This window comes from Lithobates pipiens, unplaced genomic scaffold, assembly GCF_037356315.1.
Source record: "Lithobates pipiens isolate NorthernLeopardFrog02 unplaced genomic scaffold, aLitPip1_a1.2 Scaffold_10, whole genome shotgun sequence".
NCBI classification, from domain to species: domain Eukaryota; kingdom Metazoa; phylum Chordata; class Amphibia; order Anura; family Ranidae; genus Lithobates; species Lithobates pipiens.
The window spans coordinates 96370964-96397170 of NW_027507686.1; the positions used below are offsets into that span (position 1 = coordinate 96370964).

Genomic DNA, 26207 nt, shown 5'->3' on the forward strand with positions numbered 1-26207 from the left:
AACACAACTCACTGCGAATGGTCTCGAACAGTCGGCCCTTGATCTCTGACGTATCAGATATCGCGCACCGGAACCGACAAGGAAGGAAGGCGAACGGGCTGGTTATATACCCCACCGGGCTCCTCCCATAATTCCAGGCCACCATACTGGCCTTTTTATATATATATTTATATATTATTATTATTATTAATATTATTATTATACAGGTTTTATATAGCGCCAACAGTTTGCTCAGCGCTTTACAACATGAGGGCAGACATTACATTTACATTACAATTTGGTACAAGAGGAATCAGAGAGCCCTGCTCGTTAGAGCTTACAATCTAAAAAGGAAGGGGCAATTGATACAAAAGGTAATAGCTGTGGGGGATGAGCTGATGGAGGAAGTAAAACAATGTTAGTTAGAAGCAGGATAGAGGGCAGGTGGTCTTGAGATGACCGAAGAGGGCGGCTTGGTTGGTATTTTGGGACTAGGTCAGTGATGTAGCTGGGGGCAGAGTTATGGATGGCTTTGTAAATTATTGTTAGTACTTTGAATTTTATTCGTTGGGTGAGTGGAAGCCAGTGCAGGGATTGGCAGAGAGGGGTGGAGGACACTGAATGGCTGGTAAGGTGGATGAGTCTGGCAGCAGCATTCATTATGGACTGGAGGGGAGAAAGTCTATGTAAAGGTAATCCAACGAGGAGGGAGTTGCAGTAGTCGACGCGAGAGATGACCAGGGAGTGAATTAAAAGCTTGGTGGTGTCATTAGTTAAAAAGGGGCGTATTCTGGATCTGGAAATGTTGCGGAGGCTAATGTGGCATGATTTGGACAGGGCTTGTATGTGGGCCTGAAAGGACAGTTCGGAGTCTAAGTTTACCCCTAGCACCCTGGCATGTGGGGATGGACTGATAGATGTGCCATTGATCTTGACAGAAAAGTCTGTCATATATATATATATATATATATATATATATATATATATATATATGAGACCATCACACACCGTACTGCATAGCAGCCATATACACCAAGATCTTGCATGCAACGGTTCCACAATCTCCTAAGCCAAGAAAGAATTTTAAAGGATTACACAGCATGCGTTACAACCAGCAGGTCCAAACGGTCAGGTCGACTTGCGGAATAATGTCACATGTGAGGTGTGGGAGGGGCCTCAACCATGACGTTATTCCACAAGTCTGACCACTTGGACCTGCTGGTTGTTTGTAATGCTGTGTAATTCCTTCAAAATTTCTAGCTTGGCTAATGCTGTGTACACACAACCGGTTTTCCCAATCGGAATAAACTCTGAAGGTTCCCGCTGAAACCGTCTTACACACAATCACACCAAAGTCCGACCGTCAAGAACGCGGTGACGTACAACACCTACGACAAGACTAGAAAAGGGAAGTTCAATAGCCAGTAGCCAATAGCTTCCCTTTCGTACTTGCTTCAGAGCATGCATCGTTTTTGATCCGTCGGAACAGCATACAGATGAGTGGTTTTCTTGATAGGAATTGGTTCCTTCGGAAATTGTTCTATTTCTAGGTCTGTCTGAATTTTCGAAAAAAATATATATATATAAACACTGCTCCAAAAAAATTAAGGAAACCTTTGAAAACACATCAGATCTCACTGGGGAAAAATAACATGCTGGATATCTATGCTGGTTAATGTGTTAAAAATGAAAGGATGCAACATCATTTGAGGGAAATTTAAATTATCAGCCTACAGAGGGCTGAATTCATCCCGAATCCCGAAAATCAAGGTGAAAAAAATATGCAGTAGGCTAGTCCACTTTGCTCAAATTTCATTGCAGCAACTCAAAATGGTACTCTGTAGTTTGTATGGCCCCCACGTGTTTGTATGCATACCTGACAACGTTGAGGCATGCTCCTAATGAGACATTGGATGGTGTCCTGAGGTATTTCCTCCCAGATCTTGAACAGGGCATCACTGAGCTCCTGAACAGACTGAGGTGCAACCTGGTGGCATTGGATGGACCGAAACCTAATGTCCTAAAGGTGTTCTATTGGATTTAGGCCAGACGAGCATGAGGGCCGTTCAATTATATAAATTCTTTCATCCTCCAGGAACTGGCTGCATACTCTCGCCACATGAGGCATTGTCTTGCACCATCAGAAACGCAGGACTCACTGCACCAGCATAGGATCTGACAATGGGTCCAAGGATTTCATCTCGATACCTACTGGAAGTCAGGGTGCCATTGTCTAGCCTGTAGAGGTCTGTGCGTCCCTCCATCGATATGTATCCCCAGACCATTACTGACCCACTACCAAACCTTCATGCTGAACAATGTTACAGGCTGCATAACATTCTCCATGGCTTCTCCAGATCCTTTCACATCTGTCAAAGGTGCAAAGGGTGAACTTGCTCTCAGCTGTGAAAAGCATAGAGTATAAGTGCCGGACCTGCCAATTCTGGTGTTCAATGGCAAATGCCATTCAAGCTCTGTGGTGCCGGGCAGTGAGCACAGGGCCTACTAGAGGATGTTCGGTGTCTTGTCAAATACTGTCCCCATTGGATAGTGTCTGCCCTGTACTGTGCTTGGGCAGTATGGAGGACAAGGAGACGCCAAAGGTCTCCGAAGATGAATGACGCTTGCGCACTGAGTCCAGGTTCAAGCCCCACAATCCAAGTGGATATAGAGTTAGAATAAAAAATTGCTGAGCAAAGCGAGGCCGTACCCTAAGCGTGGCGAGCAAAGCGAGCCCACGAGGGGCCCTGTTACTAAGTATGTCCACTTGCATGTTGGGGCTTGAATCTGGCCTCAGGGCAGAATGTACTAGCAAGTGCGCAGGCGCTGTTCATCTTTGGAGACTTTTGGAGTCTCCTTGTCCTCAATACTGCGCAGTACGGGGCGGACACTATCCGATGGGGGGACAGTTTTTGGCAGAACACCGGCCCTCAGGCCACCCTCAGAAAGTCTGTTTCTGATTGTTCATTCAGAGACATTTACACCAGTGGCCTGCTGGAAGTCATTTTGTAGGGCTCTGGCTGTGCTCATCCTGTTCCTCCTTGCACAAAGGAACAGATATTGGTCCTGCTTATAGGTTAAGGACCTTCTGAGGCCGCGTACACACGGGCGGACTGTTCGCCCAACCTTGTCCGCTGAACAGTGTTTGGGCGGACAGTCCGCTCGTGTGTGGGCTTTCAGCGGACAGTTTCAGCGGACAGTTGGACGGACAAAGTCTTTCGGAAATTCCGAAAAACTGTCCGCTGAAACTGTGTTTGAGCGAACAGTCCGCCCGTGTGTGGGCCTGTCCGCTGTACTTTCGAAATGAGCGGACTGTTCCCGCTCGGAAAGTCCGCCCATTTCGAGCGCGTGTACAGGTAGGCGGGGCCCGCGAGGGAGACGTCGCGGGCTCCGCCGCCTGGAATGGGCTTAAAGGGGAACCCCAACGCCGAAAAAAATCGGTGTGGGGGTTCCCCCAAAGTCCACACCAGACCCTTGTCCGAGCACGCTACCCGGCCGGCCAGGAAAGGGGGGCGAGCGAGCGCGCCCCCCCTCCTGAGCCGTACCAGGCCGCGTGCCCTCAACATGGGGGGTGCCTTGGGGAAGGGGGGGGCCGCGCGGCCCCCCCACCCCAAAGCACCTTGTCCCCATGTTGATGAGGACAAGGGCCTCTTCCCGACAACCCTGGCCGTTGGTTGTCGGGGTCTGCGGGCGGGGGGCTTATCGGAATCCGGGAGCCCCCTTTAAGAAGGGGGCCCCCGGATACCGGCCCCCCACCCTATGTGAATGAGTATGGGGTACAATGTACCCCTACCCATTCACCTGTGAAATAAAGTACAAAAAAAAACACAACACAGGGGAAAAAATATTTTATTGCACAGCTCCGGGGGTCTTCCGTCTTCGGGGGTCTTCTCGCCGGACTCCTCCGCTATCTGTGTGTAGCTCTTTTACTAGCGGAGGAGTCCGGCTTTCTTCCTCCCCGCCGCCGGCCTCTTCTCCCGACTTCGGGGGTCTTGTCCCCCTCTTCGGTTCTTCTGCCGGGCCACCGCGCCTTCTTGTAGCTCTTTTACAGGCGGTGGCCCGGTCTTCTGTCGCCGCTGTCGTCGTCGCCGCCGCCGCCGCCTTCCGTTCTTGTTCTTCTTCTTGTTCTTCTTCTTCTTCTCCTGGAGATGTTGACTCGACGATCTCTCCGGCCGGAATGCCAGGGACACGCTCCGCTGCCACTTATATAGTGACAATGGGGCGGTGTCACATGGTATATGTCACATGGGTTGGTCACATGGGTTGATGTCACATGGGGACTATGACATCGTAAGGGGGCGGGGTCACCATGTGACCAACCCATGTGACATATACCATGTGACACCGCCCCATTGTCACTATATAAGTGGCAGCGGAGCGTGTCCCTGGCATTCCGGCCGGAGAGATCGTCGAGTCAACATCTCCAGGAGAAGAAGAAGAAGAACAAGAAGAAGAACAAGAACGGAAGGCGGCGGCGGCGGCGACGACGACAGCGGCGACAGCGGCGACAGAAGACCGTGCCACCGCCTGTAAAAGAGCTACAAGAAGGCGCGGTGGCCCGGCAGAAGAACCGAAGAGGGGGACAAGACCCCCGAAGTCGGGAGAAGAGGCCGGCGGCGGGGAGGAAGAAAGCCGGACTCCTCCGCTAGTAAAAGAGCTACACACAGATAGCGGAGGAGTCCGGCGAGAAGACCCCCGAAGACGGAAGACCCCCGGAACTGTGCAATAAAATATTTTTTCCCCTGTGTTGTGTTTTTTTTTGTACTTTATTTCACAGGTGAATGGGTAGGGGTACATTGTACCCCATACTCATTCACATAGGGTGGGGGGCCGGTATCCGGGGGCCCCCTTCTTAAAGGGGGCTCCCGGATTCCGATAAGCCCCCCGCCCGCAGACCCCGACAACCAACGGCCAGGGTTGTCGGGAAGAGGCCCTTGTCCTCATCAACATGGGGACAAGGTGCTTTGGGGTGGGGGGGCCGCGCGGCCCCCCCCTTCCCCAAGGCACCCCCCCATGTTGAGGGCACGCGGCCTGGTACGGCTCAGGAGGGGGGGCGCGCTCGCTCGCCCCCCTTTCCTGGCCGGCCGGGTAGCGTGCTCGGACAAGGGTCTGGTGTGGACTTTGGGGGAACCCCCACGCCAATTTTTTTCGGCGTTGGGGTTCCCCTTTAAGCCCATTCCAGGCGGCGGAGCCCGCGACGTCTCCTTCGCGGGCCCCGCCTACCTGTACACGCGCTCGAAATGGGCGGATTTGCCTCCTCCTTACGTGGGCGAGTCCGTTCATTTCAAAAGTTGAGCGAACTGTTTGCCCAACCTTGTTCGTCAAACAGTCCGCTCGTGTGTGGGCAAGTCCGCTCATGCAAATTTTGAGCGGACTGTTTGCCGAAACTGTTTGACGAACAAGGTTGGGCAAACAGTCCGTGCGTGTGTACGCGGCCTAAGACCCTGTCCAGCTCTCCTAGAGTAACTGTCTGTCTCCTGGATACTCCTTCATGCTCTTTAGACTGAGACATATTGATGTGCCATCCTGGATGATATGGACTGCCTGTGCAACCTCTATAGGGTCCAGGTATCGCCTCATGCTACCAATAGTGACACTGTCCCTAGCCAAATGCAAAACTAGTGAAAAACAGTCAGAAAAGATTAGTATTTTTGGGGTGTCTTTGAATTCAGCCCTCTGTAGGTTGATACTTTTCATTACCATCAAACGATGTTGGCATCCTTTCATTACCCATTTCATATCAGCATATTTTTTTTTATTAAAAAAGAAAAACTGAAATATCGCATTGTCCTAAGTATTCAGACCCTTTGCTGTGACACACATATATTTAACTCAGGTGCAGTCCATTTCTTCTGATCATCCTTGAGATGGTTCTGCACCTTCATTTGAGTCCAGCTGTGTTTGATTATACTGTTTGGACTTGATTAGCAAAGCCACACACCTGTCTATATAAGACCTTACAGCTCACAGTGCATGCCGGAGCAAATGAGAATCATGAGATCAAAGGAACTAAAGAGCTCAGAGACAGAATTGTGGCAAGGCACAGATCTGGCCAAGGTTACAAAAAATGTCTGCTGCGCTTAAGGTTCCTAAGAGCACAGTGGCCTCCATAATCCTTAAATGGAAGACGTTTGAGACGACCAGAACCCTTCTAAGAGCTGACCATCCAGCCAAACTGAGCTATTGGGGGAGAAGAGCCTTGGTGAGAGAGGTAAAGAAGAACCCAAAGATCACTGTGGCTGAGCTTCAGAGATGCAGTCGGGAGATGAGAGAAAGTTGTAGAAAGTCAACCATCACTGCAGCCCTCCACCAGTCGGGGCTTTATGGCAGAGTGGCCCGATGGAAGCCTCTCCTCAGTGCAAGACACATGAAAGACCACATGGAATTTGCTAAAAAAAAACACCTGAAGGACTCCAAGATAGTGAGAAATAAGATTCTTTGGTCTCATGAGACCAAGATAGAACTTTTGGGCCATAATTCTAAACGGTATGTGTGGAGAAAACCAGCCACCGCTCATCACCTGTCAAATACAGTCCCAAAAGTGAAGCATGGTGGTGGCAACATCATACTTTGTTTTTTTTTTTCAGCTGCAGGGACAGGATGACTGGGTTTACCTTCCCACAAGACATTGACCCTAAACACACAGCTAAAATAAGAAAGGAGTGGCTTCACAACAAATCTGTGATTGTTCTTGAATGGCCCAGCCAGAGCCCTGACTTAAACCCAATTGAGCAACTCTGGAGAGACCTAAAAATAGCTGTCCACGAACGTTTACCATCCAAGCTGACAGAACTGGAGAGGATCTGCAAGGAGGAATGGCAGAGGATCCCCAAATCCAGGTGTGAAAAACTTGTTTCATCTTTTCCAAAAAGACTCATGGCTGTATTAGATCGAAAGGGTGCTTTTACTAAATACTGAGCAAAGGGTCTGAATACATAGGACCATGTGATATTTCAGTTTTTCTTTTTTAATAAATCTGCAAAAATGTCAACAATTCTGTGTTTTTCTGTCAATATGGGGTGCTGTGTGTACATTAATGAGGAAAAAAAAAAAGAACTTTAATGATTTGGGGAAATGGCTTCAATATAACAGAGTGAAAAATTTAAGGGGGTCTGAATACTTTTCATCTCCACTGTATATATAAGATATATATATTTTTTAAATGTATCTAAACCCAAAAATGAAAGGGTAATATATTTCAGCCTTCCAGTTCTTAGATGTGGCGGCTGCATTTTTTTTTCTTTATTCTGCCAGTATCACACTCCCAGTACTGTATAAAAAAACTAACTCGCCCTTCTGTATTAGGACAACAGAAACCAGATAAGATTATGGAACCCCGACCCTCTCAATATTATAGAGGGATGTAGTTCTGTAGTCTTCAGAGAACAATGTAATATAAAACAGTCGGCACAGGCAATAAGCACATGAAGCTAGCGCACAAGACTTTCAGCAAGATCAACATATTTTTGAAACTTATCAGTATAAGAAAATAATTTCAATATGGATGCTTCGACTTAGAAATTCTCCTCTCCAAGCAACTGTTCTTCACTGCCAATTGAAGCCCAGGTACGGGAACCATAAATGCCCCCCTCCACGTTCACAAACTGGATGCTAAAAAAAAAGCCTCTGCACAAAGGAGGGATTCCTGGTATCCATGTTTATTGCTAAGGGATATCTGCATATCCGCCAGCATGACATTGACAGTGTTTGCCTTAGAATTTACAACAAAAATAGATAGGGACTTTGGGATATTCATGTATTCTGTTTCTTCTTTTGAACTTTTAAGTGCTTTTTACTCACGCCCCAGAAGAAGCGTTTTCCTAACAACGCGAAAAATGTCGGGCAAGTTCTGTGGATTCTACATCAGCTCTTCACCATAGCATCCATATACATCAATCTATATGTTCTTTGTTGGGTGACTAGTTCTCCTGTATAGATCTTGAATTTTTGTATTATCTGGTGTGTGATGTGTATCTGATGTAGATATGTGTGGACATATTCTTTGTGTCAAAAAATCTTTTTAACCCTTTTTATCATGTACGTTTTTCTATTTTTGAATAAATTTATATATAAAGAATATTAACTTATTACTTTTCTATTTTCTGAACCTATACTGGTGCCTATAAAGTCCCTATCTATTTTTGTTGTAAATTCTATTCATTAAGGATGATGGCACCTTTTCTATATCAACATACTTGAGATATCCACTATCCAGCCACAAAGTGCCTTTTGATATCTCGTATCTCCATATCTCTATTTAGTGTTTGCCTTAGGGCCACTCCTTTTAATGCGTTTCACTCAATAGCGCTTAGTAATAGAGAGTGCAATAAACGTGGATACCAGGGCTCTTTCTAGTGTGTGGTGGCTTAATTTTTAAGCCAAAGGCTTTTAATGGTTTATTAAACAAAAGTTCATCGAAACAGTTGTCATGGTTTACATATACTTTAAATTCTTTGAATTGCATTGTTTATTATATTTTATTTAAAAAGTTTACTACTCGAAGGGCAGCTATTTCAATTACAAACGTTTTTATTGGGTGCAAAAAAAAAAGTAAATAGAGCCACAGAAGCAGGTACATGACTGCATCAAGGAATAGTACAAAAGAAATACACTTCAGGCAATTATAGCTGGAACAGCAACGTACAAGGCACAAAGGAGAACACTCAATAGAAGTATACACAAATAGCCTAGTCCATGTGCACCAGGTGATGCTTATCAAGTCCATGTAGGTTATTAACCACTTCAATACAGGGCACTTTCACCCCCTTCCTTCCCAGCCCAATTTTCAGCTTTCAGCGCTCTAGCGCTTTCAGTGACAATTGCGCGGTCATGCTACACTGTACCCAAATGAAATTGTTATCATTTTGTTCGCACAAATAGAGCTTTATTTTGGTGTTATTTATTCACGACTCCGTTTTTTTTTTTTTTGCGATATAAGCGCAAAAAAAGCGGAAATTTGGGAAAAAAACAATATTTTCTTTTTTCTATTTGAAAAGAAATCCAATAAAATCAAATTTTGTCATAAATTTAAGCCAAAATGTATTCTGCTACATGTTTTTGGTAAAAAAAATTCCGTTAAGTGTATAATAATTGGTTTGTGTGATCACGGACATATGTACGCAAATGATCATGTACATATGTGTGCAGGTGATCACGTACATATGTGTGCAGATAATCATTGGGACATGTGATTTTAGTGGGACATATGTGGGGGACATGTTTTTATTATTAGGGACATGTGTTTTTATTATTTGGGGACATGTATGTTTTGGGGACATGTGTGTTTTGGGGACATATGTGGGGACTGTGTTTTCACTGTGTGGTGTGTTGTGTGTTTACACTACACTGATGATCAGTGAGTAAAAAGCTGTGAAAAGCAGCCCATACTCACTGATCATCAGCCGGCTGCAGCGTTCTGCTCTCCTCTTCTCAGCGGTGACTTCCGTGTGAGGAGAGGAGAGCCGATTGCCTAGCAACCGGCTGTTTGTTTACATCACATGACGGCCGTGATTGGACACGGCCGTCATGTGATCAGGAGGGCCAATTACAGAGCCCTCCTGCCGATCTGAGATGTGCCGTGTCCGGGTGACACGAGCACATCGGGATCGCGCCGCTGCGCGGGCGCGCGCGCGCGCGATCCCGCTGCTCCTGAAGGACGTTCCTGAACGTCCTATCAGGAGCAGGCGGCTCCCACCCGGCCGTATATATACATTGGCCGGGTGGGAAGTGGTTAATAAAAGGCAAGTAAAAAAAAATAAAAAAAAAATAAACAGAATAACGTAACAGTGCAATTATTATTACCGCTGACTTCAAATTCAAACAGCAAATATACCACAGCTCTGTCCCAAAGCAGGGGCTAGCCGCGGCCTGGGGCCAAGGGGGTGGGAGAATAAAGGGCAGCTATTTCATTGACTACCCTTTCAGCCATGTATTTTTTATTTTATCAGATTCAATTGGGAATATAGGCCTTGGCAGGAGCCTATTTGAAATGGTGTTTTTCAGGATAACACTTACTCTAAAATGGGTCTGAGAGCCAATGATATTAGTGTAGGCATCAGGATCCAATGATATTGACTGATGTAGCAGTCCCCGCATGCTGTTTCTGTGCATGCAGATTGTTCCCATGGTCATCTCTTACAGCGGGGTCAACTGCTTGCTATTGTACAATGAGGCCTCTGAATCTCTATTGCAAATGAAAGTCCCATATGGGTTTTTTTGGCCCAGGAATAGTTGCACCATTTTTCTTAGTGGTAGTTATTTTTGTAAGAAGTGACGTAAGGGTTTCTTAAAATTTATTTTGAACTGAGCACAAAAATACTTTCTTTAATGCATTGGCTATGTTTTAGATATTGTCAATTTTTCTAAACCTTGACAAATGGAAGAGTAGAATGAATTGTCCTAATTAAATGTCATTTACTCTCTTTCAGTAACTATGAAGCTTTGGACCCACTAAATGTAAAGGAGAATAACAAAAAGGTCAGTTTTTTCTTTTTTCCAGTAATGCAGAAATACCTTTTCATACTAACATATTTTTAGCTAAATTATGTCTATTAACTTGTAGGCATATGATGGCTTTGCAGCTCTTGGGATACCACCACTTCTATCCCCATCTGACATGTTACTTCGCTCTGTGCCAGACAAGCTCATTATTCTCACATACCTCTGTCAAATTCAATCTCACTTCACAAGTGTTCACCCAAATGCTACAGCTCAAACTTCTCATGTAGATGCAGATAAGCAGAAACATGACATGATTTCAGAACTACAGGGGGACTTTAACTCCAAGCAACAAAATATTACTCCTCAAGATCACGATATCATCCCAGCCTCTGGGGAACACAGCGTTAAGCCCACACCCATGAATGAAAACATGTTTGTAAATGAAGACCTTGGGAAGCAAAATCTTCCAGACCTATCCTCTGATGAACAAAAATCGAAAATGTCCACTCCTGCATCTCCTGGAGAATTAATTGCTATAACAGATAATGAAAAACTAAAGCAGGCAATGCATGAAAATAAGGAATATGTACCTAAACTAAAAAATAAATTAGAAACCATGTCTGAGACACAGAATAAATATGAAGGCCATCCTGACAAACAGGAATTGGCAATATCTCCTCCTGTAGACAGTTTACCAAAATACTCTTTTTTGGAAAAAATGGCCACGTGTCCTGTAGTAGAACACAATACAAAAATGTGTACTGCTCCTCAGAAAAAGGACATTACAAATACAGAGGAAGAAAATATACCAGGTACTGTTAAAGGGACAAATAATTCCGGAGTTGTTCCACCTCCTCGTGTTAAGAAGAGACTAAGTGTTAATGGAGGTTTAACAGAGTTAAACCTGGAAGAGGGAGAAACCTCCCTTCAGTCAGGAACTGTTCCAGTTGCTCCTCCACGTAAAGGAGGAGGCCTAGGTCACCTTCGAGATGCCGACCTTGTGAAGAAAAGGCGTTCTCTTATTCGATCGCAGTCCCTTTCACAAGAAGAGGTCAGTTTTTTCATTAATGTAATGCTTTCTTTTGTTACATTTTTTGCTCATTTGGGAGAATAATTCTTATTTCTTTTTTGCAACTACAGGAAATGGATCTCACACTAAAAAGTCACGAAAAACCTTCAAGACCCTCTTCCCAAATTGTGAATGGTAACTGATATACAAATGCATCATGTTGGCTCTGTTAAAATTTCTACTGTGTGTGATTGTTAATTAGGGCTTTATGGAAAAACATGAGTATTACCATCTAACATGAACTTAGTTGACTAGGAATCTTGAGGATACATATCAAAGTCTTCATTACAGCTATCTGTCTGAAGATCTTGTAAAGCATTAAATCCTGTAAATTTTAAAATTTGCATTTGCACCAGATATAACAAACAGGACTGGATTTGTCATAGGGTATGATAAGCACAAACCTATAGGCGATACCTTATGGCTAGGATGAGGGGCTAGGATTGAGTCCTGGTCTTTTGAAGAAGCACTGACAGGCTGCAGGCTTAAAACCTGAAAAGTGAAAAAAAAGTTTTTTGTTTTTTTTTAACAAATGAAAATATAATATATTTAACCCCTTATTAGCCCAGGATACTGAATTACCCTTAATCAGCCCTAATTAACTTTCCCTCCCAGTCTACTTTTAGATACTTATTGCTACCCTTTTATGATAATTATTTTTGTTAAATTGTTATGCTTAATAGCTTGCATATGAAAAAACTTTTGCATGAGAATAGTGCCAAAAGAAAATCTTGTTTGCCCCCTCCCCCCAAATAAAGATAATGATTGCAATGTACTAAAACTGGTGCACACAAAATCTGGTGCAGCTGTGCATAGTAACCAATCAGCTTCTAGGTTTTATTGTCAAAGCTTAATTGAACAAGCTAAAGTTAGACGCTGATTGGTTACAATGCACAGTTGCACCAGATTCTATGTGCACCAGTTTTGTAAATCTCCCCCACTGTATGTATTTAACCAGTTCCCAACCAGCACACGCCGAGGTACGTCAGCAGAATGGCACGGGCAGGCATATTGGCGTACAGGTATGTCCAATCTTTAATGCTGCCCTGCCATCACGAGCGCGCCACCGGCAGCACACTCGCGTGCCTGTCGGGACCCCCGTGAGTCCGGTCGTGGGTCCCGCGGACTCGATCGCCGCGGGCATACCCGTGATCGTCTCACGGAGCGCCTGAACGGAGAGATGCGATTGTAAACAGCATCTCCCCGTTCTGCCTAGCAACAAGTGACGCTGATCTCTGCTCCATGTGATTGAAGCAGAGATCAGTGTTCACTAAATGAAAGCCCAGCCCCCAACAGTTAGTAACACACACCTTGGAACACTTAACCCCTACACTGCCACCCACTGGTTAACCCTTTCACTGCCAGTGTCATTTACACAGGAATCACTGCATTTGTATAGCAGTGATTGCTGTAAAAATGACAATGGTCCCAAAAATGTGTCAAAAATGTCCGATGTGTCCGCCATAATGTCGCAGTCACAATAAAAATCGCTGATCGCTGCCATTACTAGTAAAAAAAAAATTATTAATAAAAATGCCATAAAATTATCCCCTATTTTGTAAACGCTATAACTTTTGCGCAAACCAATCAATAATCGCTTATTGCGATTTTTTTTTTACCAAAAATATGTAAAAGAATACGTATCGGCCTAAACTGAGGGAACAATTTTTTTTATATATATTTTTGGGGGATATTTATTATAACAAAAAGTAAAAATAATGCGTTTTTTTTTCAAAATTGTCGCTCTATTTTTGTTTATAGCGCAAAAAATAAAAACCGCAGAGGTGATCAAATACCACCAAAAGAAAGCTCTATTTGTGGGGAAAAAAGGACGTCAATTTTGTTTGGGAGCCACGTGGCATGACTGCGCAATTGTCAGTTAAAGCGACGCAGTGCCGAATTGCAAAAAGTGGTCTGGTCTTTGGCCAGCAAAATGGTCCGGGGATGAAGTGGTTAATGACAACATTATTGCTAGATTGTTAGACCCATAGCTTGAAAGTAAATAATAATCTTGTCCATAAGGAAGTTTGCATGTGAATTAGCTGAAGGTAGCTAGCATCAGCACCCAATACCAATTAGCACATTCAAATTTGTTAGTTTTTTTTCTGCACATTGTAACAGGGATAAAGGTGCGGCCTGTTTATGGACAAGGCTTAGAGAAACATATGTGCGCTATTAGGCTCCCAATATGTATATCAGCCATGAAAACAGTGGTTTTTGAATTTTACTTTCAGTTTATGTTAAATTACTTTACAGAATCTGACAAAAGTGAGTACACCCGACACATTTTTGTAAATATTTTATTACATCTTTTCATGTGACAATACTGAAAAAAATTACACTTTTCTACAATGTAAAATAGTGAGTGTACAGCTTGTATTACAGTATAAATTTGCTGTCCCCTCAAAATAACTCAACACACAGCCACTAATGTCTAAACCACTGGCAACAAAAGTGAAAATGTCCAAATTGGGCCCAATTAGCCATTTTCCCTCCCCAGGATCATGTGACTCATTCGTGTTACAAGGTCTTAGGTGGAAGAAGGTGTGTTAAATTTGGTGTTATCGCTCTCACTTTCTCATACTGGTTGCTGGAAGTTCAACATGGCACCTCATGACAAAGAACTCTCTGAGGATCTTAAAAAAAAAAAGAATTGTTGCTTTACATAAAGATGGCCTAGGCTATAAGAAGAATGCCAAGATCCTGAAATTGAAACAGCAGAAAGAGGGTTCCTGGGTCAGTGTGATAGTAAACGTAAGTAACACTTTATTCAGATACACTTACATAAAAGTATCTTGCAAGCTGCACACAGGGTGGATGTGGATCACCAATCAAGCAGTCAGCCGTCACAAGGGATGAGAGGACCACTGTGGGGATAAGCTCAGACCTGCCATATGGAGGTGTATAAGCAGCAGCATCTCCAGCTCTTACACCAAGATCCTGAAACTGAGCTACAGCATGGTGGCCAAGACCATACAGCATTTAACGGAAGAGGTTCCACTGAGAACAGGCCGCGCCGTGGTCGACCAAAGAAGTTGAATGCACATGTTCAGCATCATATGCAGAGGTTGTCTTTGGGAAATAGACGTATGAGTGCAGCCAGCATTGCTGCAGAGATTGAAGGGGTGGGGGGTCAGCTTGTCAGTGCTCAGACCATACGCCACACGCTGCATCAAATTGGTCTGCATGCCTGTCATCCCAGAAGGAAGCCTCTTCTAAAAATGATGATGAGACCAAGATAAACTTATTTGGTTCAGATGGTGTCAAGCGTGTGTGGCAGAAAGTAGGTGAGGAGTACAAAGACAAGTGTGTCTTGTCTACAGTCAGGCATGGTGATGGGAGTGTCATGGTCTGGGGCTGCATGAATGCTGCCGGCATTGGGGAGCTACAGTCCATTGAGAGAACCATGAATGCCAACATGTACACACCTCCAAGATGGCCACTGCCTTGCTAAAGAAGCTAAGGGTAAGGGCCGGTTCACACTGCAGGCGAGGCGACTCCGACTTGCCTCGCCGCGACCTGCAGCGGCCTCGGCGGCGACTTGCAAATGACTTCTGTATAGAAGTCAATGCAAGTCGCCCCGAGGTCGCCCGAAAGTAGTACAGGAACCTTTTTTCTGAGTCGGAGCGACTCGAGTCGCTCCTCTCAGAACGGTTCCATTGTACAGAACGGGGGCGACTTGCGGGAGCGAGGCGAGGCGAGTCGTGTCGCCTCGCATCGCCCGCTGTGTGAACCGGCCCTTAAGATGATAGACTGGCTAAGCATGTCTCCAAACATAAACCCTATTGAGCATCTGTGGGGCATCCTCAAATGGAAGGGGGAAACCTGTAAAGCTCTGGTGAACTCCATGCCCAAGAGGGTTAAGGCAGTGCTGGAATACAATGGTGGCCACACAAAATATTGACACTTTGGGCCCAATTTGGACATTTTCACTTAGGGTGTACTCACTTTTGTTATACAAGCTGTGCACTCACTACTTTACATTGTAGCAAAGTGTAATTTCTTCAGTGTTGTCACATGAAAAGATGTAATAAAATATTTTCAAAATGTGAGGGGTATACTCACTTTTGTGAGATACTGTATATTATACATGCAGAGTCCTAATGTGTTCTTTCCTTTTATGCTACATTTTTATAATTTTTTTAACCCAAGGTGTTTCACCCTAAATCTACTCAGAGTGACAGAGTTTATTTATTTTTGATCCAGAGATGTCTTGGTTCTATACCTTTAAGTGTTTTAGATATTGCTAATAATTTTTTTCCAGGACAGATAGCGTTTTATTTGTTAGTATATTTGTATAAATATATTCTTAGTTCCTAGGGTTTTTATTTGAAAGAAATAGTGAAATCATAGAAAAAAACAGTTATTACTTGTTAACTCACTTTCCAGGAGTCTTCCAGGCTCCTCCCACCTAGCGCAGGAATCCGCATTATTTAAGTCATGCACCACTGGATACCCTCAGTTACATCAGATGATGTTTTGCTTACATCTATGTAGCAAGGTTACTTTTGAGTACAAGCAAGGGAACTCAGACCTCTGCAGTGTGTAAATGTGCTTTTACTATACAAAAATGCTGTACATACAAAACTATTACAATATTAGGAATACAGTGCAAGACTGACAGTTATCTATAGCAAATACAAAGTAAGGCTGATAGATACCTATAACAAGCAAAATGGCTAGGAAATAAACAGAAACGATGGTCTATACCAGTGGTTCTCAACCTGGGGTCAAATGACGCTTTGCCAGGGGTCACCGAATCCTGGGCTTTTCCTGAAGCCGGCACCGCTCTCCCAGCCTGTCTGCTGCCACCCAGTTGGGCTGTTTCTGAAGCCAACAGCTGCCCACTCAGCCTCTTCACTGCTGCCCATTAAGTTCATGGCATGGCTGGAGGGTAGAAACTAGAGGTCAGCTGACTGTTAAAGAATGTGAAGTCGGAGAGGCTGGAGAAGACTCTATCTCCTGATTTCAGCATAGGTGTCACTGCTGCGAGACACCACAGAGCTGGAGACACAGTGAAGCCGGAGACACAGTGAGTAACACTGCCTGTGACTATAGTTGCCATTAAAAGTCCCCACTACAGTTTTCAGCGAATACATGGAAGGGAGATGAAAAGAGGGGGAGGAAGAAAGAAAAGGAGAGAAAGAATAATAGAACAAAAAAGATGTCTAGAGAAGGATGGGGGGAAAAAAACAAGAAATTAGGATAGAGAGATAAAAGGGAAAGAAAGGAGAACAAAGAGAAAGAGTGGTACATCCTGAAATGAATCATAATGGGTTTAATACTGTGCGAGTGGAAGGGACTCAAGGAGTGCTAAATGTCCATGGGTTAGGGGGCGCAAATTACTTGTCTTGCCTTAGGTGCTGACAACCCATGCTATGAAAATCATTTTACTGTTAGGGTTCCCCACAACTTAGGAAATTTTATCAAGGGGTCACGGCACTACAATGGTTGAGAACCACTGGTCTATACAAAGTAAAAGTATGCTTAAAAGTTACTTAATTCCGGTTACTGTGTTTGTGATCTCCGTTGACAACTTGGACTCAGGCTTCTTCTTTTCGTGATCAGGTAGCTTTTTCTTGGCTGGTTACATATATGGTCTTAAGGCATGATGAGCGGCCTCCCTTGGTCTTACAGACTGATCTTGGTTCTTATTCATGATGATTTCCCTCCTGTTTAAGGCATAAGTTATTGTATATGTCAGGTTATTTACTATAACAATTAACAATTAACAGACATCGCTGTAGCTTTCAGTTAGAGACTGTAGCTATAGAGACAATAGACTGTTCAAACTGTCAACTGAATACAACATGGTATCTACGTTCCCACTGTATCCAACAGCTTTTGTTTGAGAAGTATCCACTCAAGCCAAACCTGACAGTAATTTTATTTCTGTTTCTGTGACCAACTACTAAACAGACTGTCCCATGTAATGTTATGTCTGGTTAATATAAAAAATCATATTGTTTAACAAATGCAACACACTCTGCCCTTGATTTTTATTTTTATTTTCTCTCAGACACCACACAGACTAATAACTCATATTAAACATTAATTTGCCTTGAATGCAACCCCCTCCAATCTAAAAGTTCACTAGAAAGTCCATTACAAACTTCTTTAAAACAAGTTTAGGCTTGTAATACATCAAAGGCCTTATTCACCACAGCTTCTGCTGTCTTTCATCATTCTGGCCATCATGTAACCACTTTTCTCTGGTCTTCCTATGGATCAAATCAGAGACAGCCTGTGGAGTGGGAAATCAAAGCGGATTATCTGTTCCTTCTAATACATAAACAGTAGACCCTGGCCCTTCAGCTATAATCTCTCCTCTAACTACCTTCTTGCCTGGATCTCTGACCAACACTTATCCACGTCTGACCCTCCCAAGGAACATGAATAGGGAGGAGAGAAGATATACTGATATTTCCCAGAAGATCACTGCTGTTTATTATGGAATGTTTGATGTTATGTAGCCTCACTTTCCACTCTTGCTGAGAAGTATCCACTAACCAGTCAAAGTCCCAGCCACTGTCTTGAAGTTCATCTGCCAATGCAAATTTAACTTCAAAACCTTCCTGCCAGATTCCCTCTCATTCCTAGATAGGCTTCAGCTTCAGATACGTCACTCTTGGTTTCTATGTCATGGGAAGCAGTAACACGGTACCTGTTAAGCCATGTTTTTTCAAGAACCTTATGTAAATACTGAACTCTGCACTCTAGCTGTGGACTCTATACCTCAGCCACAACCATTCTCTCATTGGGTGTACTTTTGGCTATTGGCCTAGAACTTAACAACTGCCTGTGTGAGGACCTGATCCCACCCCTTTAGTATATGCGTGGGTGTAAGCTTGCGTATCTGGTCCTTCAATAGCACATTGTATCTTTCAATCAAACCAGCTGCCTGTGGATGTTATGGGATGTGACACAACCAGTACACTCCAGAATCTTTGGCCCATTGCTGTACTGTTAATCCAGTGAAGTGTGAGGCGTTATCACTTTGGTAATGTTTGGGACAACCATAAGCAATGACAAGTTTCTGGAGCAGTTGAAGCATTGTGGCTTGATCTGCACATTTGCAAGGATGAACAAGCAAAAGTCCTGAATAGGTGTCCACTGCAATGCAACAATATCTCAGTCCATTGTTTCCCCAGGGCAGGGGACTGATGAAATCAATCTGCCAGATCTCTGCAGCCCCCCCCCCCCTTAATTGACCTGGCGAAGTACTTTGGCAATGGCCATTGTCGCACTTTTCTACACACTGTACAGTTCTCTATTACCATCTTTATCATGTCCATGGATATAGGCAATCCTTTCTGCTGTGCCCTTTCATATGTTGCTTTCTGCTCCAAATGTCCAGATTGCTTGTGGGCCAATTGGCACAACTGATTTCACTTTGGCAATTTCATCTACTGCTCTGTTATATTTCTCAAAGTCTGGGACCAAGGGCACATTTGCATCAACATGCCCCCTTTTTTGGTGCGCGAGCAAGCTTCCATCCAGATGTAGTCCCAAACTTCCTTGCCTCCCCACACCACCTATCCATGAATCATCCAAACATTGTACTTCCACATGGGCATCCAAGTTGTCATCCTTTAAAGACTGCCCAACTGTCAGTGTAGATAGTGACGTGGGAAGAAGGATCATCCTGAAGAGTCATCACTACAGCTTTCAACTCTGCATACTGACTGGACCTTCTAATTCCGGTCTCCCGCAGGACTGTGTCTGTACTTGAGTTGTAGGCTGCTACTGTCTATTTATGCCCAGACGAGGTGACTATGGCTGAACCATCAGTGAATCATGCTGACTCTCTCATGTCTTCTGACAGAGACTCAAAGGGTGGAGCTTCTTGAATGGGGGGTGACTGCAGCACGGGAATTTCTTCTTCTGGCTGGGTGCTGGTAAAAGTAGCAAGCCCTGTCAACTTCTTTTCAATGTCTCTGACATCCCCTCTACATGTTGAAGTGCTGTGTAGGCCCCAAACAGGTACTTCTCTAGGGGCGTGTAACTCTTCTGTGTCCCTGTCAGTTGTTTGGTTCAAAATCCTATGGGTATTGCTCTAAGTCCTTTCTTTTCATTTGGCTGCCACAGACTCCAAGATATGGTACCATCCTGTTCCACTACATCCAGCTGAAATGGTACTCCTTGACTCACGGGTCCTAATCCCTGATGCTGCAAATTGGCTTCTTTAGCAGACAAGAATGCAGTCTACTGCTCTAAACCCCATGAGAACATTGTATATAGGCCTCAGAATCAGTGCAAGATGTGGGATGAATGATCTCCAGAATCCCACAACTCTAATGAACTTCTGTGCCTAATTTTTGGTAGTAGGGGGCAACAGTGCCTGGATAGTTTTCACAACTGTCTCTGGAATTTTCCTCTGGGGCCCAATCCACATCATTCCCAGGAATTTCACCTCTGTGGCAGGTCCTTGGACTTTGTCTTTGTTGATAGCCCACCTTCTGTTCTCCATGTGCTGTATCAGCAGGTGAAATACTTCAGTTACATCTTCTTTCATCCCAGAGATCCTGATGTCATCAATGTAGTGAAACACAGCGACTTTCAAATTCAGGGAACATAAATCTCGGGCAATCAGTCCAAGACAAATCGTTGGAAAATGGACATAATCTTCAGGAAGCATGGTGAAAGTGTACTGGCGGCCATCCCACACAAAGGTAAACTGGTTCTGACACTGGGTCTATTAAATAGAAAATAAGCCATTAATGTCTATCACAGGATAATATTCACCTGCCTCTTTAGTAGGTTTCTCAATGATTGAGATCATATCAGGTACAGCTGACATCAATGGAGGTTCCACTTTATTTAGACCTCTGAAATCCCAGTCATTCTATATGTCCCATCAGATTTCTTTACTGGGAACACCAAGGATGAGAAAGAACTTATAGCACGTCTAAGGATCCCTACTCTCAACAGTTCTTGAATGGTCTCCCCAATTTCTTTGTGGCCCCCAGGAAGTCTGTACTGCTTGAGACAGACTGGCTTCTCTGGTGGATGAATGTAGACAGGGGTCCATTTCGCATGACCTCTAACCACAGCCTTCACCACCCTTACCAGATACGCTTTATCAAGATACCCGAATGTGAATGTACCTCCTTCAGTCTGAATTGACTAACCTTGAAGTACATCCATCCCAAGAATATTTTCGGGTAACTCTGATCCCTTGCCAGTATCCTATTTCACCCGTGTCCTAAATGCTGGTGCGGTTTGCCCAAACCTTCTACATAAATCAATTCTCCTTTGTGATGGGAAGGATTTCCTTGTAAAAGTGTAACTTCAGATGCAGTATCAACTTAAGCCATCACATGTGTAGGAGAAGATTACTTCCCCCACCATACAGTGACAGGTGCATATGGGCGTCGGTCTCTTGCTGTCACTGTCCTCGCTGCTATTACAGGAGACCCACCTTCCCTTCATACAGGACAAGGAACCTCACAATTCCCTTTTCTGAGTCTCTCTTAACTCCTTCCCCAGGATAAAGGGATTTGGGTTTGGGTTCATGTGCACTGTTGGGAATTGGTTTGGGGAAAACAGGAGGGGTCTGTTCTGTTTTGTCTAAATGTAGGCTGATGTTATCTTCACTAGGAGCAGTGTTTCTAACCCTGACAGTTATCCCCACTAAATGTTTCCACCTCTTCAGCATTTCTGCAGTAGAAATCCCATCTAGCTCATCTTTAGGTACTCCTGACTTTAATAGGTCCACCTACATTTCTTTCCTAGAAATAACTAGCCTGGTTTTCTCTTCACCTCCTGTCTTCTCGACCACGTTCCCTTTCTTCTCTGTTGTTTTCTGCTTGTATTCTATCTGTCTGGCCTTGACCTTATCTACTTCCCTGATATGTTTTGTTTTTGTCTCCTCTAGCTCCCCAAACTGGCATAAGAGGGTAGTGGCTCCATGAATCTTTTTGTGTGTTCTGCCACCCAGCAAGGACAATAAAGGAGCCCTGAGATTAAATGGCACAGACTTCATCAGCTTAGAGCAGTGGTCTCCAAACTGTGGTCCAAGGGCCAGTTATAGCCCTTTACTTGCCTTTATCTGGCCCTTTGGGGCACTGATGTGGTATTCTGTCAACTGACATCAACAATGGGGCACCATTTCTCCCATTGACACCAACAATGGGGTGCTACTCCTCCCAAAGATACCAACAATGGGGCACTATTCCTCCAACTAATACCAAATGGGGTGACAATTACTCCAAATGATGCCAGCAAAATATCCACTCCCGCTATCCACAGTCCTGCCCCTCTAAAGTCTGAAGGACAATACACTGGCCCTTTGTTTAGAAAGTTTGGAGACCCCTGGCTTGGAGCACAGAGCAGGCATAAAGGATCCCATATCTGGAACCATCCATTCTGGAAATGTTTTTAATCCGGTTATACAACCAATCTCATGCAACCTGTAAATAACCTCCTATTGTTCTCCAGGAGTAAGTATTTTCCAGGTCACTAGGACTAGCGTATTCTTGGACTATTCCATCTCTCACGAGGTCTAACAGGGAAAACTTCACACTAAACTCTCAGGCTTTTCGCATTGCCTGACGCAGTTGTGGATCATGCATAGGGACGGGCAAATGGTTCTGCCCGAGCATAGGTTTGGGCTGAACTTTCGTTGTTCGGTCGTTCGGCGAACCGATGAACAAACGTGTTGTTCACGCATTTGTTTGCCCCCCCCCGAACTGGCCACAGTGCATTGTGGCACTGAACAGTGCATGTCAAGCCCTAATTGGCTGAAGCAGTGAAAGCTTCAGCCAATCAGGGCACAGCGCACTGTCAGAGTCATGATTAGACACTGTCATCATGACTTTATCCAATTATGGCTCATTCCCGCCCCACAGTATAAAAGTATTCAGGCAGCCATTTTCAGTGTGATTCCAGCGTGGAGAGAGACTACTATTAGTTAGTGTGCTATACTATGCTATTTTGCTTCAATTGTCAGTGTAGAATATTAGTTTAGTGTCAGTCTAGGGATAGTGTGAGTGTAGTGAGGAGGACCATAATTCAGCTTTGCATAGTGTGCAGCCAGAGTAGGGACAGCTCAGATAGTTTCACTGTAGTGTAGTGAGACTGTGTCATTCTTACATACATTAGTATAGAATAGGGACAGCTCATATAGTTTCAGTGTAGTGTAGTGAGACCGTCGGTAATCATGACATTAGTGTATAGCTAGAGTAGGGACAGTTCAGATAGTGTCAGTGTAGTGAAGGTCGAACACCATCTCTATTTGATTGTGTTATTGCCAGTTTAATATCATTTAAATCTATATGTGTTACTGCCAGTTTAACACCATGTACTTCTATGCGCGTTACTGCCAGTTTAATTCCATATCGTTTTGTGTGCATTACTGCCAGTTTAACGCCATATTGTTTTGTGTGCTTACTGCCAGTTTAACGCCATTTGTGTGCATTACTGCCAGTTTAACACCATATCTTATGTGCTTTACTGGCAGTTTAACACTGTAACAATATCGCGTAATTAAAAACATGATAAGCTGTAGCTAGTGGCCATGTTGTGTGAGAACCATAGGGCAGCTATGACAGCTTGGCTAACCTTGTAACATTACAGAAAAATATGAACTTCCTCCTCCCTTGTGTTAGGAAGTCAAAGCTTTTAAAATTTCAAAAGGAAAGAAAGGTTATCTCAACAGAGAAAGCAGAACCAGGCTAGGTCAGTAAACACAGCTCATGTCGCCTGGCAGGATATTCAGGCCTGTCATAAAACTGTCACCCTCTCCATTCAGAGAACCAACAGATACCTGTCGTAAATACCTCAAACCACTTATGCCGCGTACACACGATCGGAATTCTCATCGGAAAAAGCTCTGCTGGTTTTCTCAACGGAATTCCGCTCAAACTGTCTTGCCTACACGCGGTCACACCAAATTCTGACCGCCAAGAATGCGGTGACACCACATACGACAAGACTAGAAAAGAGAAGTTCAGCACCACGTGCGGCACCCTTTGGGCTCCTTCTGCTGATCTTGTGTTTATCGCGAGTTTGGTTTGAGACGATTCGCACTTTTCAGATTTGTGCTTCAGATCGTTCCTGTTCTACAGTTTGTGCTTGTTGGTGCGTATCTGCTTATCAGTGCGTGTAGTCAGTTCGCATTTGTTTGTCATTGTGGCCTATATATTTAAATAGTATGCTTTGATTTTCAGTGCTTATTGTCCGCTTCTTGCTGATTTGCATTTTGTTCTTTCAGGCCTTACTGTTTATCAGTGCTTTCTGTTAGTCCGTTCTGACCAGCCGACCACTTTGAAGCCATGTTGCATGTACATACTCATTGTGGAGTTCGTGCTGTGCGGGGGCTTGGTGTTGGGGTTCTTACTTTGACACAAGCCCAGTCCGTTAACAGGGTGAGGAGGAGTTCATGGACCAAGAATTGGTTGCTCCAGCGGAACCAATTCTCTCATATGCCTTTACTGTGTGAGATCCGTAAGAATAATCCTTATGGTTTCAGGAATTATCTCAGGATGATGGACCCCGTTTTTCACCGTCTGTTGGCTTTGCTGACCCCTTATATCAGCAGGCAGGATACCTGCATGCGGCAAGCCATCACTCCGGAGCAGAGGCTAGTTGTCACGTTGCGGTACTTGGCGACAGGGAGAAGCCTTCAGGACCTCAAGTTCTCGACAAGCATCTGCCCCCAGGCTCTGGGGATCATTATTCCAGAGACCTGTTCTGCCATCATCCAGGTCCTGCAGAAGGAATATATGAGGGTAAGTTTTCTCCTTTAACATCACATTTATTTACTGTTTGCTAATGTATTATATTTATTTCATCATTCTATAATTAACCTAATTGTAATAAGCTGGGAATTTCCTCATTGTCCTCATGCATGTTGGATTTTTGTATGCTCCTTTTTTGTCCTTCATGCATATTTGCCTTCACTAACCTCCCCAGCATGCTATCCTGGGCCCATATACTCCTAGTCTAGTCACTTAATAATGTATTTTGTCAGCTCCATTGTAATGCTTTACCCTAAAGACCCCCTAAAATGTGTACACATGTTATTGTTGTCCTTATGCAGAGTGGCAGAGGCTTTTTTTTGGGGGCCCAAAATCATTTGGAACTCCCCTCTCCCCAACCGCCAAGTCAGCGGATACCAATCCTTTATCTGCTGACTTTGCCAAACCCATACACACTATACCTACCTCTTTTGTGGTCAGATTTATGGATGAATTTCTCAAAGCGTGTAGTGCAAGGGCCTGCCTCAATACTTTCAAATGCTACTGTTTAAATTTTTCTTCTCCTATTATCTTGATAGGTAATTGCAGAATCTAAAAATGTGCTTCCATTTATTAATTGGTTTTGATGCCACTTCTTATGACCTGTCCAGTGGGCTGCCAATAGTGTAATTAAGGAGAGGCTGGCCAAAGTAACACACATTACTTTGTTACTCTATTACATTGTGGAGAGGGTGGTTACCTGTCCAAAACATACCTCCCCCCTAAAATATTTACAAGGGGCTAACAGAGGGGGTGATGAATCTGATAAGTGGACCTTATATTTTAGCCTTTAAATACTCTTTACAAGAAATGTTATACTGATGTTGGCCAACAATGTTTATGTATAATCTGCTTGTAATATTTCTGTGCAAAATTACTAATTTGATTTTTCTTGTTTGACTCCACAGTTTCCTTCAACGCCACAGGAATGGCAGACTGTGGCCTCCCAGTTTGCCCAGTGGTGGGATTTTCCTAACTGCAGAGGGGCAATCGATGGGAAGCACGCCCACATCACCCCACCACCCCATTTGGGGTCATACTATTTTAACTATAAGGGGTTTCATAGTATTGTGTTGATAGCGGGGGTGTCGGCGACATATAAGTTTCTGTAATGTGGACGTGGGGAGGAATGGCCGGAATGTCGGAGTATTTACCCAGACTGAGTTTTACCAACATCTTGAGAGTGATGGCTTGGGGTTGCCACCCCCGGAGGAGAATGTCGAAGGACTACCATTTGTCTTCGTCGCAGATGAGGCTTTCGGTCTGGGAAACCATGTCATGAGGCCATTCCCCCAGAGGACCCTCACTCCGGAGAAGAGGGTTTTTAATTTCCGGCTGGCCAGAGCCAGAAGAGTTGTTGAGAACACGTTTGGGATCCTGGCCAGCCGGTTCCGCCTGTTTCAAACGGCCATTAATATGGCGGAATACAAACTTAATACCATTGTGTTATCTTGTTGCATCCTGCATAACTTTTTGAAAAGAAATAACCCAAATTATGTTGTCACATTTGTGCCTGAAGCCAGACTTCCACAATCAATGACGTCCCTGGAAGCAGCCCGTCCTGGCTTGCCCCCCCAAAGCACCCATGAAGTACATCAAAATTATTTGGAATATTTTTTGGGGAGGGGGCCATTGCTTTGCCAGCACATTTTTAATAAATTTTAAATTTAATTTCATTTTTTATTTAATCTGCTAAAATCTGGATTTTGATTTCCTGCTTGTGTTTGTTTTTTGTGTCTCCTAGTGCACTTGTAGTGCCAAGTGGTTTGTACATTATTATATAACACTCATTGACACTGTAAACACCAATTTAAACACAAAAACTGGTATTAATCATTGAAAGAAGTAGCCACACATTTTTGAGTATAAATCCCTTTACTCCGTACACATGTGCATTGTAAAACATTTTTTGTTAAAGTATAACATTTTTAGTTATCTACATATTTATTTTTTTAGGTTACATAAACAGCCATGTTTCA

At 44.0% G+C, this 26207-nt stretch overlaps 1 protein-coding gene across 7 annotated transcripts in view; it reads left to right on the plus strand.

The window, feature by feature from the left end:
• The window catches only part of EHBP1L1 (EH domain binding protein 1 like 1), a 1032390-nt gene that overhangs the window by 794816 nt on the left and 211367 nt on the right, over nt 1-26207 (plus strand). For all 7 annotated transcript variants that reach the window (XM_077456944.1, XM_077456900.1, XM_077456917.1 and 4 more), the window contains 3 exons: nt 10407-10455; nt 10541-11470; nt 11560-11623. In XM_077456944.1, coding sequence (XP_077313070.1) covers nt 10407-10455; nt 10541-11470; nt 11560-11623 — 1043 coding nt within the window. The remainder of the gene's footprint in view (nt 1-10406; nt 10456-10540; nt 11471-11559; nt 11624-26207) is intronic.